At 44.1% G+C, this 17,513-nt stretch overlaps 1 protein-coding gene across 1 annotated transcript; it reads left to right on the plus strand.

The window, feature by feature from the left end:
* Positions 1–8,862: 8,862 nt before the first annotated feature.
* On the plus strand, positions 8,863–10,335 carry C2cd4b (C2 calcium dependent domain containing 4B). Its single transcript, XM_028771302.1, has 2 exons — positions 8,863–8,936; positions 9,104–10,335. The coding sequence occupies exon 2, from the start codon at positions 9,144–9,146 to the stop codon at positions 10,164–10,166; it is 1,023 nt and encodes a 340-aa protein (XP_028627135.1). The 5' UTR covers positions 8,863–8,936; positions 9,104–9,143; the 3' UTR covers positions 10,167–10,335.
* Positions 10,336–17,513: the final 7,178 nt, after the last annotated feature.

Genomic DNA, 17,513 nt, shown 5'->3' on the forward strand with positions numbered 1-17,513 from the left:
TCTCTCTCTCTCTCTCTCTCTCTCTCTCTCTCTCTCTCTCTCTCTCTGATATAGGGTATCACTGTGTAGCATCAGCTTGCTTGAAACCCACAGAGATCCACCTGTATCTGCCTCCTGGATGCTGAAATTAAAGGCATAATCCTCCATCCCTGGCCTACTGCTCTCTTAGTGCGTCTTCATGGCACATAACTTGCATCTTCTTGTGTCTTCCTCATGCAGTAGATTCATCACAAAATGTGTGGATATTTTCCAAATTTTCACAGTCCCAGGAGAAGTTTGAGAATCATAGTGTAAAGTAGACGATTTGCCGTCTTATGTGGCATTGAATGGCACAAATGGCTCCAATCTTGGAAATTTGGGGACTATCAGTCACCAAATGTGTTGCTTAGGGGAACAGAACATGAGGCTAGAAAGTACACAAGGAAGCTCACCCTTGTAATCCCATCCTTGGGCATGCTGAGGCAGGGGGGTCATGAGTTTGAAACCATTTTAGACTAGCTCCACAGTTACCTAATCTCTTGGAGTGCCATCTGGTGTTGCACAAAGGGGAATCAATGGACTATGTCATACTATGCATTGGACTATGTAATATTATGCATACATATATCTTGTCTAAAAGAACAGAAGGATTTTGATTTTATGTATATGAATTGTTGCGCTTAAACCTAGTTCTTCCTCTCAGCCCTATCCTCACTCAAAATATATTTACAAATAACTTGGCCATACAGCTAGGCTCTATTCTGATTGGATCATAACTAAAATAACGCAATTATTTTAATCTACACTCTGCCACATCGCTGGCTAAATGTGCTCAGATACTATGCATCTGTCTACTCACCTCTTTTCAACAACTTTCCTGACTTCTCTCCCCCAGAATTCTTTCTCCTCCCAGATGTCCCACCTCTATTTTATGCCTAAGCCATAGGCCAGAGGGTTTTTAATTGACAGGTGATGCATCCATACAATACACAAAATATTCTCTTTACATTTCTCTTTTTAGTCCACTAAAAGGCTTTTTTTCAAATATAACAATTATGAATACTATGTTTGATATATATTTACAATCTCTAGTCCACTTATATTTGGCAATTTAGATCAATTATTCTATCTTATCTAGGTGAGTTTAAAATTTTATGTCTAAATCAACTTTCATCCTAACTTAAATTATTAACCTAAAAACATCTTCTTAGACTTAGAACACTTTTCTAAATGCTAAGCAACTTGTTTAATTGTGAGACTATATCTATTTAGTCTTCAACTTCATCAGAGACCTGAGAACAAGTATTATTTGAATATAAAGAAAGTAAAGGAACATAGCTTCCAAAAATTAAACAAATCTGAGACAGCTGACTTCCTAGACAGTCCCCAGTATTCATAATTTTGGAGCATTTATCTTCAGCCTTCTGACCCAGAACACCTGACAGACTTTAAGTGAAGCAAAAATTTAAAGGGCTAGCTTATCCTGTATCGGTAGAGCTTAGCAGTTGACTATCCTACATCTGTTTATCCTTTTTAAACAGTATTTTTTATTGGATATTTTATTTACATTTCAGATGTTATCCCTTTATCCCATTCCCACCCCCCTCACCCAGGAACCCTCTATCCCATTCCCCCTCCTGCTTCTATGAGGATATGTCCCCACGTACCCCCGATTCCCACCTCCCCACCCTTGAATTCCCCCATCCTCATCATCCAGCCTTCATGAGACCAAAGATCTCCTCTCCCACCTATGCTGACAAGGCCATCCTCCCCTACATATACAGCTGGAGCCATGGGTCTCTCCCTTGCCATAATTGAAGCAACTCCACACTGAGGTTATTGATGCACGTATTTTTTGAAGGACAATGAGGGTACTGTCAGGAGCAGATCTGCCTCATAGTCATAAGATCTTTTATTAATGGAATAACTTTAAATGCCATATTCTGTGGATCTCTGATACTTTTGAAGACCATCTATTCATAACATGTTTGAACAAGCAAACACTGCCTGTCTCCAGCTACCTATTATCTGTACAGCCCAGGATGTATATATTTGTGATAATACAGACTAGTATCTAACCTAAGAGTTTGATTGATTGATTGATTGATTGATTATTGACTTGCATTATTTAATCATCCTAAATAGCTTGTAACAGCAGCTATTTTAAGAATTGGAACTACACCTTGTATATTTAAATTGTAATATAAACCTTAGTTCATGTCCTATGAAAAGATGGCATGGTGAACCCTAAGGACTGTAGCTGATAAGATCCATTTGAAGTGGAAAAAATAGTTTTTGAGACTCAATTGTGTCAGACACATGGTGTTTTTCTGGAAGCTGCCTAGAAAAAAAAGGGCATGTGATATTTTGCTAGAACAGACACTTGAGAGAACACATGATGTTTGAAAAGGGAAGTCACTGTGATGTTGGTTTGCTTTGCCACTCTCTTTACTAGTCTTTGTTGGGCTTTGCTGACACTGATCTTTGCTGACATCACTGTGGCACTGGTTCACCTTGCCTTTTCCACTGATTTTCATTTGTCATGACTTCCTAGAAATGCACCAAATAACTTCTGGTGGTGTTCTGGCAGCTTTGGGTAGCTTCTGTGGACTCAGGCTAATTGGCAGAGCCTTGGGGTTTCTTCTGGATCAAACTGTTGTTGCTGATTTGTAAATGGTATTTGAGAATGGACGGAGTTACCACTGCTGATTTGTGTGAACTGAACTGCTGATATCTTGACAATGAAGATTGAATCGTCCCAAAAACCTATTTCTAAACATGTCCACACCCTACTTTGCCCTATTAACATTTCCTCTACCTCTGTTGGGTGATGGGCTAGAAGGGAGGTAAAAACATTTTAAAACTCTTATTAAAGTAGGTTTTTAAAAATCTAAGTCTACATGCATTGGCTATGTATAACTGAAGTTCTAGCTAGTCTCAGGTAGAGGGATCAGCATATTATGTTACCCATTATGTTTGGTTTTCTTGATTTTTTTCTTCCTGTTGGCAGCCAAGATCTTCAGGGATTCTTCCTCTATCACATCTGACACTTATTACTTTGAAAGGAATCCAAAGCCCTTTCTTTTCTTTTTTCCTTTTCTCCTTTTCTATTAACACAAATGCAAAGCCTTCCTCTCAAAATAGCATCTCCTTGACCCAGCAACTCAAAGTTATCAAACGTATAGGCTGATTTAATTTAGCAGTACCTTTTATTTAGATGTGGTCTATTTTTATCTCATAGAGGATTTGTAGTACCATTAAAACTACTGAACTTATAACCACTTTCATTTTGATAATTAAAACAATTTAAAACAATTATTTATTAAGTCTTCTCTGTGTAGCCAGACTAACTTGGATTTGTTCTGTAGATTAGCCTGGCCTCAGACTCATAAGAAACCTACTTGTCCTTGCCTTTGTCTCCCATGTATTGATATCAAAGACTTGTATTTATCTATGTATCCTTGAAACCATATCAATTCACATTTCTTTCTTTTTTCTTTGGAGACGAATATTGTTGTGGATAAATATATTTATATCCCTTTGCTTTTTATATAAATTAAATGACTATCCTTCTCTATATTTCACTTCCTTCAAATTCCCTTTTTTTTACTGTATGTTCCGAAGTCACCATGTATTTGCTGAGATTTTATAGCTTGTACCATGTGCTGTGTGCTAGACCGAGGAATCACCAGTTCTCCCATAGAAGCCCATGTTTATAGAGACTGATTGCTCATAGCAGCATGACACCCATTTTGAAGTTAGCTCTCATGAACTGCCACAGCTCTCCTGTGGAAACCTCACATTCCAAGGAGACAGGCTGGCTGCTCAGAGTAGCCTGACACTCTACCCCATGTTAGCTCTCATGAGCATAGCTTTTTCTTTTTCTGTTGGATAAAAGCAAAACAATTCTTCCCCAACCCCAACTCTGGATCCTCACATTGACTAGCAGAATATATACCTTTCCTAGGGCAATTTTTTTTGGGGGCAAAAGAAAAGCATTATCTTCTATTTGAAATTATAACAGAAATTATAAATATACCTTCTAAACATACTCATATTCCTCTTTCTCTTTATACAAATTTAAGATTCACGAGTATGTATTTTTTTTAAATTGCTAAGGTCTCTATTATTAAGCAAAAACCTATATAAAACTTTTAAGAAAAAAAATGTCATTTCAAATATCAGATTGTGTTATTTGTAAGCAGTTGCATCCATCAGTAGAGAATCCCCACCCTTACTTTATTGTGTAGACCAAGTTGGTACAGAATTCACAGAGATATGCTTGTCCCTATCGTCCCGCTGTTTGCTGTTGGATAGATGAGGCACTGTGCTGTGCCTGGTCATGCCCCTCTCCCTTTGTTTACACTGCCTTCCACCTGCAGCAGCCAACCTAGGGCTACATTTTTGAAAGCCACAAATGCAGAGCATTAATTCCCATAGAACAGAATTGGGCCAACCTGCTGTGCCAAATTCAGAAAGAACAAGTGGCTTATTCTGCAGCTGTGGTCTCAGGAAGTCTCCATAGGTTTAGCCACCCACTGCTGCATTGGCTGCATTTAGCCTGTGTGAAAACAGAAGCTGGTTCCACCCACTCAGCCATTCTGTCTTTGGGAGAAGCATCAACTTTTGTGTTTGCTTTTAAATTGAGTACGGGCTTCTTTAAAAAGCCATCTCCCATACTATCTCTCTGTAGGTTCTTGCTCCTTGTCTAGGAATTTATTTCCCAGACTTGTGCTGTTTAGGGAAGCTTTGGTCTGTTTTTGTTTATTTAAAGAGATCAGACTTATTGTTCTGTTAACCAGACTTTACCCACATTTTCCCCAGGCCTTTTAGGATATAAACTTGGGTTTAAGTTGGGGGCCATTTTGTTGTAGTTAAACCTGCTTCTTCCTACCAACCCCACACTCCCAGAAATAAGACTCAGACTTAACATATATTTACAAATAACTTGGCCATACAGCTAGGCTCTATTCTGACTAGATCATAACTAAAATAACGCAATCATTCTAACCTACGTTCTGCCACGTGGCTGGTTACCTGTGCCTGGTACCATGAGTCTGTCTCATCCTTTCTCTTCAGTGACTGTCCCACCTTCTCTCTCCCAGAATTCTTTCTCCTCCCAGATATACCACCATAGGCTTTTTTAATTGACAGGTGATGCATCCATACAATTCACAAGATATTCTCTCTACAATAAATGGTTTACCTACATGTATGTATATGCGCAACATGCATGCTTGATACATTTGCAGGCACATAGAGGGAATCAGATCTTCTGGAATTAAAGCTATAGATGGGTGTGAGTTTCTATGTAGATGCTATAAATAAAACTTGGATCCTCTGGAAGAGCAGCCAGTACTCTTAACCACTGAGCCGTGTCCCCAGCCCCCAGCTGGAGGTCACAAGCAGGCCTTAGCAATGGCTCATCTCTGTATGCCTAGATTGTGAATGACAAATTTCCATTTGCTCAGCTGTAGCCTGAGTATTAGATTTCCATTATTATCTCAAGGATTAAATAAATGTTTGCAAAAATGATTAAGGGTCCTATGTACATAGTACCAACGTGAAGGAGACAAACATCTGACATCAAAGGAGAATGTCTAATGGCTGCTAAAAGGTAACCACAAATTAGTTACTGTAAAGATGTTTTTAAGGTGGTTAGGAAAAAGTTTGTCTCTTCTCAAAGGAGAAGAAAAGGCACTGGATACACACTTATTACATAGTTCTGCTAGTCCACCCTAGGACATGCGTCAAGGGTGCTCTCTGCTTTAGAGAATGCCTTTCAACATTGATTCTTCAGCTGACTGACCTGGTGAATTGGGGAATCAGATGGTCAGATGGTCAGAGATCCCCAAGAACACCTCTACATGAATTTGGCTTTAGCTGAATAAGTTACTGTTCCCTATCCCTGGCTTATCCATATGGATCAATATTTGTTCAATCACAAACGAATCTACTAAAGAAATATGATTAAGAATGGTATTTACACAGAGGGGAAGTCTCATATTTAAGGATCCTGACACAACATAAGGATAGCAGGAGACAGCAATGGGTTATTCCAACATAAGGATAGCAGGAGATACACAAGAGTAGACCCAGGTGTTTTAAGAACAAACATTGTCCCAAAGCATGGTAGCACAAGTCTATAATCCCAGCATTCAGGCAGCTAAGGCAGGAGGATCACCACAAATCTAAGGCCAGCCTGGGCTTATCTCAAAAGCATGCAAACAAATGAAATTCTGGGTTTCAGATACGTCACACAACATGTTAATTATAGAGACCTGAGTGAATAATGGGAAGAAAGGAAATGATCAGAAATTAGCAAGAAAGAACTCAGCAGCTGTAGCCTGGTTCAGTCTGAATGACCCTAGGCAAGGTCTCTTGTGTGCACCTCAGTTTCCCATCTGGCAAACAGAAACATCTGCCTCACTGGTTTATTACAAGAAATCAAATAATGTAGCTAGCTAGTAAGATAGGTGGTTGGAAGCACCTGACGGTCATAAGAGCTGGATGGTAGATTACTATCAATGTAACGCAATATAACTCATCAAATATTGACTGAACCCTTAGTATTTGCCAAGCATTGTATCCCTGGTGCTGGAATTGAAAGGGGCTGAGTAGGATGCTAGGTTAATGACCTTGACAGGGGAGCTGGAATGAAGGCAGTTTGGGGCTCTGTTATCACAGGGATTTTATTGCATCATAAATACACTCATAGCAGGTTCCCTAACCTTCACCCTGTGGTGCCTCAGTTCTTCTCATTTCCTCCTCCTGTCCATAATTCATGACACATCTGGTGTCTCAAGGAACTTTGTGATTTATGTACTAGGAAACTCTATTAGACAAGAAAAAGCTGCCAATCAAAATTTCCAAAGGATCATGTGAAATACAACAGCAGTCTATACACTGCTCAGAGGGAGTGAGGACGAACTGCAGACAGGGAATTAGGTCAAAGTTTCTTGTAGAAAGCACAGCTTAAAGAAACCACTGGAGAAACCAGACTTCATAGGAAGTTGACTGATGCCTGGTCACCCAGAAGGCTGGAGTGGATGGCAGCTGACAACTTGATCTTTTTACTCTTCTATGGAGCCAGCTTTTCTGAATCCCCCTTAATCCTGAGCTTCGTCTCTCAGCGGATAGAACCCTTCCTCATGAAAGAGGTCTCATGTACTTTGCATCATCTGCCAATAGACTATATCCTTATGCTTATTATACATCGTCCCTCCTTAAACCCTTTCCATGAGCACCGTTTAGCAGCCAACAGAACCCATCCTCATTGTAAAGGTCACAGGTGCTTTCCTGCTTTGCTAGGGAGTCGCTATATCACTATGCCTAAAGCTTTGTTACAACTGTCACCTAGAAACCTTTCCCCAACATTTTACTGTATTTAAAGATGGAAGAAAAAAAATAAATCCTGGGGTAAACTCTGGACGTTTGAACCCAGCACTTTCAAAGGTGGTGCTGACTTAAGTTTCAGCCTTTTCCTTGCATGGAGCTTTCCCTGCCCACCTTGAGGTTTGCAGGGATCCTGACAGTTCCTGATGGGGCTGATGCATACAGAAGGTTAAAAGTCAGCTGTGTCTGGTGGCATAGGCCGGTATTTCCAGCACTCAGGAAGGTGAGGCAGGTAAACTGCAAGTTCAAAGCCAGCCTGGTCTAAAGAATGAATTCAAGGACAGTCTGGGCAACTTAGTAAGACCCTCTCTCAAAATAAGTAAGTAGGCCTGGGTATGTTGTTAAATGCAGTCTTTGTTTGCTGTGTACGAGTCTTGGGGTCCATCCACAATCCTCCACTCCCTTAGAAGAAATAAAACATGGCACAGGCATTTTAGACTGTGAAATAATACATAGCAGATACACCGCAGACCTCCATACTAACAAGCTCTTTTTAGCCTTCACGGAGTTTCCTGCAAACCCTCATTTCATATTTCTTACCTCAGAAAATAAGAGGGTCCTTGGATTTAACGAAAGGTTCCCCTCCCTATCCCCACCAACCTCCACTTCCCTATCCCCCCCAACTCCTGCCTCTGGATAGGTATGGCTAGGGCAGAAAGAAAAGAGTAGTTTTGGAAAATCAAGTATTACTTTTAGGTATCTGCCCCAAAGCACCCTCCAACCTTCACCCCCATTACAGTCATTCAGAAGATTTTGCACTTTATTCACCCAAGTCACCAGTGCTTAGGGCATCTGGTAGCCCAGACCATGGTGATATCACCGACAGTCCAGCAGAGGGAGACAGAAGCTAAATATATAAGGTGCTGACCCCGGGGACTTAGGATCTATGGTTTTTGAATTGAGGTGGATGCAGAACTACTCCAACCTTTTAGTCCAGTGTCGAATACAAGTCGTCTGAATATGTTAAATGTAGGCCGACTAAGCGTTTTCAATTTCACAAAACTGTCTGCATATAACCCCATCCTAAACGGACGTGCCAAGTTTAACCTGTGCTTGGAAACAGGTATGCATCCTGAAAAATAGAAGCCAGTAGAATGTGTGTGTCAGGTGCCGAATGGGAGGATCGGATTTACTTAGTCGCCAAAATCAACTTTACATTTCTTCATCCTTCTTCGCCTTCTCTGATAGGCCAAAAAACTTTTGAACTATCAAATTCTCTTTCCCAGGGTGACAGGATGGCCTTTACTCATCTGCAGCACTACCCGGACCTGTAAGTGGCGCTCTAGCGAAGGGACGGCCAATTTAGGTCCCAGAGCCAGCTCCTGCGACACCTATATAGCAAGCGACTGAGAACTTAAGGGGAAGAGATGGCTGAAAGGCGGGCTCTGTCTGTTACTTCTTGGGATTGGCCTCTTGGCACCTGGGCGTGACTCCCGCTAAGGTATAAGGCAGGAGCGCCATTGTCACAGCTGCAGTGCTGAAGGTGGAGGAGCCCTAGCTCTGAATTAGACGTCACCTGCTTTGTTCCTGCAGTCGGACCCAGTGAGACTGAAGAAGAAAAGGTTTGATTTTTATATAATCATTTATATAGTTTTGGTTATCATGGGATGCTCCAAAGGTTGATTTGTGTTGACCCGGAGCCCTAGATTTGTGGGTACTTTCAGAGGGTCAAGGAAGGGATCCATTGGACTTCAGGAGCCCAAATTCAACATTTTTTTCTGTGTTGCAGGCACTCTTGTATCCGCCACGCTTGGGCATAAGCTAGAAGGATGAGGCTTCTCGGTCGACTACGCTCCTCCACTCCTGAGCCTACCTTCTCCAACGTGCTCACCCCGGGCCGCATCCCAGAGTTCTGCATCCCTCCGCGGCTGCCGGGCCCCTGCGCTCCCGAATCACCGCTCCTGGCCGCCGCACTGCCTTGGCGCTGCGCGGCCGAACCCGACCTATGGCCGCGCACCCCTGAAGACCGCGAGGACGGTGACGACGACGGTGCGGGTCGCACCGACTGGGACCCGCGCTCCCAGGCTGCGCTCTCGCTGCCGCACCTGCCGCGCGCGCGCACCGTTTACGGCTTCTGTGCGCTGCTCGAGAGCCCGCACACGCGCCGGAAGGAGTCGCTCTTCCTCGGCCACCCGGGCAGCCCGCGGCTGGGACTTCGCCACCGTGCGCACACTTACGCGTGCCCGCGCCGAGCCTCGGACTCTGAGCTCAATGCCCCGCGCGTTCTGGACTCAGCCCCACCAGCCGCTCCTGTGCCCTGTATGCGCCGCCTCCTGCACGCCCCCGAAGGTCTCCTGAGCCGAGCGCTGCGGGGCCCCCGACGTGCGGCCAGCGCGCGCCCAGCGTCCAGCGGCGACGAGCACGAGCGCGCCTCCTCCTGCGCGCCCCCGGCCCCCACCGGCCCGGATGCCGAGCGCCTGAAAGCCGAGGCCAGCGTGGCTCTGGGCCGCGGAGGTTGCACGCTGCGCCTGGCGGCCGAGTACTGTCCGCGCAGCGCCTGCCTCCGCCTCCGCCTGCTGCGCGCTGAGGGCCCGGCCACCGCGCTCGAGCCCCGCGCCCTGGGCTGCCGCCTCAGCCTGGTGCTGCGGCCGTCGGGCCAGCAGCGCGCCAGTGTGGTCCGCCGCAGCCGCAAGGCCGCCCTGGACCAGGACTGCTGCTTCGACGGCCTCCCGGAGGAGCTGCTGCGCCGCCTGGCCGTGCGCATCAAGGCCGAGAGCAAGGGCCGCGGGCTGGAGCGCGGACGACCGCTGGGCCAGGGCGAGCTGCTGCTGGGCTCCCTGCTACTGCTCTGAGCCTGGCTTCCCTGGCGCCCTGGACACCTAAGTCGCTTGGCCCTGAGATTCACAGAAACTCTTGGCCCTGGACACTGAAGGCCTCTTGGCTCTGGGTCACACACAGCCTTTTGGCTCTGGTACACTTTCTCTTTTGTACAAAATAAAATTTATTTATTTTTCTATTTATGATCTTGCAGTATTGATGTTTTTCCACTTTTCTGATCGCTTTTTGGTAGCAAAAGAAATGGCTCCTCCCACTCTATTTACAGTATCTAATCCTCTTCCAGACCATTGTAACAGTAAAAACGGAAAAACAAACAAAAAGAACGGGTTCATCTGGAGTAGAAGAGCAAGAACAGAAGCACACCCCCATGCTTGCTTTTCCTGTCTTCCCGTTTTAAGTGAACACTGAAAGGTTCGTGTGTCTTAAAAACAAAAACATTTCATTCATTCACTGGTGAAGTGCTTGCCGTGTAGGCGGCATGTACTGAGTTCTGTCCCTGTAAACCTATCTTAAAAAGCTGAGCCTGGTGGTGCACAGTTGTAAGCACAGTGCTGGAGAGGCATAGATGGGAAGCCACATCACTGGTGTACCGACCCTCCTATCTAGTCTCATTGGTAGTCTCCAGGCCAATGGGAGACCCTATTCTAAAGAATGAGGTGAATGGCAATAGAGGAGCAACACCAGAGTTTGTAACTTGACCTCTGAGGGCAATTGTGCACACAGGGTTATGTTTCAAAATCATTCCAGACATTACAATGTTTTACAGAGTTAAGAGATGTAGTTTCCACTCTCTGTTCTATGCACACATAATGCACCTAAAACCCTCTTCTGGTACGATGACCCTTTTGCAAGTGAATTCTTAATACACTGTGGTAGCAGAAGCAAAGGAAGAAAAAAGAAACTCAAGGTGATTGTGGGGGTGGGCATTACTTTTGTTTCTTCCTGGAGGAACTTTTGTGGCCTCTGTAAACAAGCTGGTTTTGTGGCCTTGTTCCCATTCAGCTGTGATTCAGTTACACAGTGATTAGTTTCACAGTAGGATTTCCTAGATGAGTTAAAATCAGTTATCAATTTCTTGAACTGCGGGTTCTAAGAGGTTATTTTATTTTTCACTCTTTTTATTTTATGTGCATTGGTGTTTTGTCTGCATGTATATCTCTGTGTGCGGGTGTCAGATCTTGGAGTTACAGACAGCTGTGAGCTGCTGTATGGGTGCTGGGAATTGAACCTGGGTACTCAGGAAGAGCAGTCTGTGCTCTTAACTGCTGCGTCATCTCTCTATCCCCTGGGAGTTTTTTGATAGGTCTATTTTTATTATTTTTTAAAATTATGTATAGATGTGTGTATCTGTGGGCACATGCACTAAAGGTCAGAAACCAGTAAGGCCAGAAGTACCAGATTCATGGATCTGGGGATACAGGAGGCTGTGAGCCATCTGACTTGGGTTCTAGGAACTGAACTTAGGTCCTGGATCAGAGCATCAAGTGCTCTTAACACTTGAGCTGTCTTCCCAGCCCAGAAAGAGCTTATTAAAATCCTGAGTACCAACACAAATCCTGCATTTTAAATATAATTTTAAAGTGGACAAATCAATACTTAAAAATCATATAACTTAAAACTGAAAATTCATTACAGAGACATTTCCACAGAGCCGTGTAGCTAGCACACAAAGCTGAACTTAGACCTGAACCAAGGTGTCATAGTAAATGCAGAGGGTAGAGCTATGAACAATACAGACAAGTGAATAGCTAAATAAATGAATAACAAATAAAACTTAAAAAGAAAGGAAAAAAGAAAGAGCAAACAGCAAAAAAGCAAGTTTTATTACTATAGATTACAGGAACTACCAAAAGTAAAACAAAACTAAACAAAACAAATCAGCAAATGCTTTCAGAGTTGGTGAAGTAACCAGGAAGATTTTTGTCCTGGAGAAGGGAAAAATTCCATAAGTAACTAAATTCAGCATAGCTAAGTAGCCCGTTAGTACAACATTATGATGCTCCGGCAAGGTGTATTCACAGCTCCAAGCCTTCATTTCCTCCCAACATCATCTCTCCCTGTCCTTACTGCACAGTCACGCTTTCTTCTTCTTTTTAAATCTCTCTCTGTGTGTGTGCATATTCATGCATGTTTGGGCACATGTGCACATGTGTGTGTTCATATGTGTGAATACAGGTATGCACTTGCCATGTTAACCTTAGGTATCAGCCATAACTTTTCACCTTATCTCGAACAGTCTTTCTGTTTGCCTCTGTACACTCTGGGACAGGTGCCCTGCAACCTTCCAGGGATTTTCCTACCTCTGTGTCTCAACATAGAAGCACTGAGTTTACGGATCTGTGCTACCATATTTAGCTTTGTTTGGGTTCTAGTGAACTCAGGGACTCAGGCTGGCATAGCAAACAGAACAGCTTTATGCACATCTGTGATTCTAACCTTAAGTCTGTACAAAGGGCAGCCCTCTGGGAACATGTCTGGGTAACTGCACTAAATGACATAAAAACACAAAGAATTGCATCTTTCCACTCCACTGGCAGTAAACTCCAGTCTCCATCTGCCTTGTTCTAAGCAGAACAACTCAGCTGATGTGTGCTTCTGAAATCCAACCACCAGCGTCCTGCCAGTGGTCCTGCCAGTGGTCCTGCCAGGCGGTGGTGGCGCACGCCTTTAATCCCAGCACTCGGGAGGCAGAGGCAGGCGGATTTCTGAGTTCGAGGCCAGCCTGGTCTACAGAGTGAGTTCCAGGACAGCCCGGGCCATACAGAGAAACCCTGTCTCGAAAAACCAAAAAAAAAAAAAAAAAGAGTTTGTGGTCCTTTATAAACAGCCTCGGTCTGATAGTGTATCTTCATGGACCAGACATTAGCAGAGGAAATCCCCTTTTTATTTTGCAAAGATGGAATAGGATTTATTTTGCTGATTTGTAACAGTTCTTGGTCTCAAAAAAAAATAGCAATGCTAATTCTTATTTCTACCTGTCAGGTCATGGTACCTGTGTTCATCAGAATGATCCATGCAGAAGCCTGAATCTTCATCTTCCTCTCCTGCGTCTCCTGCAGAGCTTCTCACCTTCCCTTTACCCAGTCAGCTCAAGCTTTATTCTTCATTACCATCACCAACTCTTATTTTCATTTGTGTGTGTGCATGTGTGTCTGTGTCTGTCTGTCTGTCTGTCTGTGTGCACATACTGATATGTGTATACACAGGCACACAGGTATGCATGCATGTGCATGCGGAGGCCAGAGTATGGCTGGTGTCTTTCCCAGTAGTCTCCATCTTACCTCTTTTCTATTTTTAGATTGGCCAGGATCACAGGACATTTGCTAAACAGAACAAAGACTTTCTTCTGTGTGCCCTTCTCCTTGACTCTCCAAATGGTAAACCCTTTCTGTTTCTCTCATCACCGCTATCTATAACTAATTCAGCTTTTAAAAAGAACTTGAATTAAACAATCCCCTGACTCACCTGTCTACATGAACTGAGATGCACTCTGGCCCATTCCAACTCCTTCAGATGTGAGGTCTGTGGAGTCGCTGCAGGCTGGGACCAGTGCAGGTGGGTACTGGAGGAAGAGTATAGTGGTAGACGAGAGAATATTAAATAAAAACTTGGCTCACTTCACTGTTTTCTCAGATTGGCTGAAGTAGTAAAAGTCTGTAGAGATCAAAGGGAAAACAGTTTACTCTAGTGAGTTTGGCCTAATGCTGTTTGTATTCTAATGTTAATTTGGGTCTCCCCAAAATTATTTGTATGAGAGAGTCCATAAGTAAGGTACTGAGGGACTCTGCCCCCAGTTGGTTCTGATTGGTAAATAACTGATGCCTATAGCTAATGGCTGGGCAGGGCAGACAGATGCCTTTTAGGATTCTCGGGCTTGGGAGTGGGAGGAGGGAGGAGAAGGGAGATCTGCCATGCTGAGAGAGGGTTGAGGAGGGGAGAGGTGAAATGCCTGAGGAGAGTGCAGGCCAGAGAGGCATGGCCACCATGTGAAGGAGCCGGGAGAGCACAGCCCAGTTTGGTAGCCAAGATAGAATATAAAGCTTAGTAAGTAATAACTCGGGATTATTGGCAGGAGGTGGATTAACCTCGTGGAAGTCAGGCATGGCTCAGCTATTGTGCTGCTTAAGGTATATTAAAATATAAAGACTGTGTGTGTCTTTCACATTGGGGCGGGTAGCGAACCTGCCGATGGCATTAATTAATCCATTAAGTAAGTAAGTAAATAAGTAAGTAATTCAACAGTTTACTCTGAGACATGAGTGCTATAACCTATAACAAGGAATCAAATCTAACTCCCTGTATTCCAGAATGGGTAAAAAATAGTGTCTGGCATTGTTTGTTTGTTTGTTTGTTTTCTAATCTGTGCATGCTTAGGAAGGGGTGTCAGATGGCTGATGACAGGCCTGAGAGAGGGTGACTGAGACCTCTGACTGGAACATGAGGTGTGCGGCTGGTTTCCATGTAAACTGTGCAGGAAACTCTAAACACTGTTATCAGTTCTAATCTTTGTGTTTCCACCCACCTTCCTGGGGTCATGGTCACAGTGATATTTCAGTTCCAATGAAGGGACATCTAGAAAGGGCAAGGACTAGACAAGGGAAAGGTGAGGCTGCAGGAGGCCCAGAGGGTTTCCTTAGAGTCTACAACTGTGCAGGGCTGTGCTTGTCTCTATGTGACAGTCACTGCCAGCCTCCTCCTTGTGAAAGGGAGAGAATATTTATGGACAAATGGCAAAGAGGGTAATGGGAGGCCAGGAGGATGATTCAAGTCAAGCATAAGGGTCTGAGTTCAGATTCCCAGCACCCATGTGAGAAGGGAGGGGTGATGACATGTGTCTGTAATGCCAACACTGGGGAGGTGGGGACAGGAGGATCTCTGAGACTCGCTGGCCAGCGAGACTAGTTGAAATGTTGAGCCAATACTGGAATTGAACATATACAAATGACATTGACCACTAGCAATTATACAGGCATGAGCGAACGCGCGAACACACACACACTGGGAGGAGGTACGGCTTTGGGGGTATGACTCCATGTAGCCTTCATAAAACTTACAATTCTATGAGGAAAAGAGCAGTGTCCAGAGGACCAGAGAGGCTGAGCAATGCCTACAGGGGCAGACACCACGATGCCAGCAATTACATCTGATGTTCAGGGCTCTGCATCTGCCCCATCCCCACCCATCCTCCTGCTTTTCTTGTCTGCTTTGTTCCAGGTAGTTCTCTGAGATCCTTTCCCCAGAGATGAACTCAGCTTGAGGAATCCTTTCTGTGACACATTATGAACACTATGAGGAAGGATGGCACAGCATGAACTTGATTTTCATGGGGGGTAGGAGTGAGGGTGGGGATCCAGGACCTGGACCGGCTCAGCACATGGACTGCTAAGACTGGTATGTGGGTCCCTTGCTTATGCTTTGCTTTGAAAACCATGGACAAGGTTCAGGATGCATGGAAAAGGCTGCAGTCTCATAGGAAGATTGGCTTACTCTGGGCAGGAGGAGACATTCAGTTTCAAATACATTTGCTCAGTTCGTTTTTACATCTGTGTGTGTGTGTACGTGTACTTGCATGTGCCACACTGGGTGTGTGGAAGGCAATGGGCAACTTTGGGAGTCAGCTGTCGTCATTTACTATATGTGGGTCATGGTTGACAGTATTGGGGCAAGCAGCTTTATCCAGCGAGTCATCTCACTGTTTCAGGCCCCAAGTTTTAGTGTACATTCACTTGAAGCCAGGAAAAAGGGCTCACTGAGGAGAGTGTGCGAAAGGCCTGACTTCAGTAAGTGCTAGCACAGTGCTTTACTGGGCTAGCTTCCCTATGCATCCCATCCCTCCTCTCTCTCTCTCTCTCTCTCTCTCTCTCTCTCTCTCTCTCTCTCTCTTCTCCCTTCTCCCCATCTTTCCTCCTCTCACACATACACACATGCACACACACACACAGAAAGAGACAGAGAGAGGCAGAGAGAGAGAGAGAGAGAGAGAGAGAGAGAGAGAGAGAGAGGTTCTCAGAAGCAAATATGGTCATTGAACACACACAAATGACTGCTCATACACCTTCCCAACTGGCTATGCCATTTCTCTTTGGTAGTCAATCATCCTTGTTTGCACAAACTTAAATGTTCACTGGCTTTGCCTACTTCTTTCCCAAGCCAATGCTCCTTAATTCCTCAACTTATACAAGCAGAGTCTAAAGTACAAAGGCGTAAAGAAGTATCCCAATTGTTCCACCTATATATTTGCTTTCTTTAATGAATTCCCAACTATTTACAGGCTGACCAAGTAACATCAGACTATCTGGATTCAGTTGAACCCTGTTCTCTTAAAAGCCACATGGCTTCACCTGGTTTCCTTAAGTTTACCTTAGGGCTACTAACAACAATAGCCTCCTCAGAGTGACATTAAGAATTAGGGTTAATCCTAAGGAGGAACAAGGGACACATTAGGCCATCTATGTTTGCTCTCTTCTCATCTTGTGTCAAAAGAGGCCATTGGTATACGTTCCAATGCCCTGAAAGGCAACCTGAGTCTAAGCCTATGGACTTGTTAGCTTGTATGTTGTGAGAATTGCCTTAAAACTCACTGGCTTTCAGGTGCAGCCCATTTACAGGGAAAGTTTAGCCTCTCGTGGGTTGTTTGAATGTAAGAATGAACGTTCTCTTAGTTTTCACTGTGAAACATTGCCCAATTGCTTTGTCTGTTGTGACCCATTAGAGCCCCATTTCCAAGTGTTATCTGACTGGTTACTGCACTCGGAGTACTCAGACTAGTGGCTGGGATACAATGCATGCTCAATTAGTGAGTGCTTCCTAGTGGAGAACTGTGTAATCAGATCCTTTGCTTTAAGCCATTTGCCTCCTTTCAGGAGGCAGGGAAACAAACCTACACATACAGATCTGAGTATCCTTACTTTTAAAGTTTCCATTTATTTTTAGCTAAAAGTAACAACATAGTTCTAGCCCTAGTCCATATGATATGCAGGAAAGTTGAAGGAATAGAATTTGGTGTTATTATAAGGCTCAGCTTGTAAGTTTTGTTAGTGCCTGGAACCATAATTACATTTTAAGTGCAAGTACATTAAGAGTCCCCCATGTCTGTTTGTTCAACACCCAATGAGACTCAAGGGCAGAGACCACACAATTTAACCCTTTCCAGCAAGCACATTCACCAGTGTGCCATGGATTATGGATTAATCCATGGTCAAATCAACAGGGCACAAGGAAAATGTCAGTTGTCCCTGTTTTTTCTCTGCCTTGGAACCTCGTGGAAGGATAGAAAGACAGGGTCATCCTCCAGGATCTGCCCACTGCTCAGACTGTAGAGGGAAAAGTTATGGATACTGGGTATATAGAATCCTTTTTAG

The sequence above is a fragment of the Grammomys surdaster genome, unplaced genomic scaffold, assembly GCF_004785775.1.
Source record: "Grammomys surdaster isolate TR1022 unplaced genomic scaffold, NIH_TR_1.0 206, whole genome shotgun sequence".
In the NCBI taxonomy this organism is placed as follows: Eukaryota; Metazoa; Chordata; class Mammalia; order Rodentia; family Muridae; genus Grammomys; species Grammomys surdaster.

Coding starts and splice junctions, on each gene's coding strand:
- C2cd4b (XM_028771302.1), top strand. CDS start 9,144: ATGAGGCTTCTCGGTCGACTACGCTCCTCCACTCCTGAGCCTACCTTC.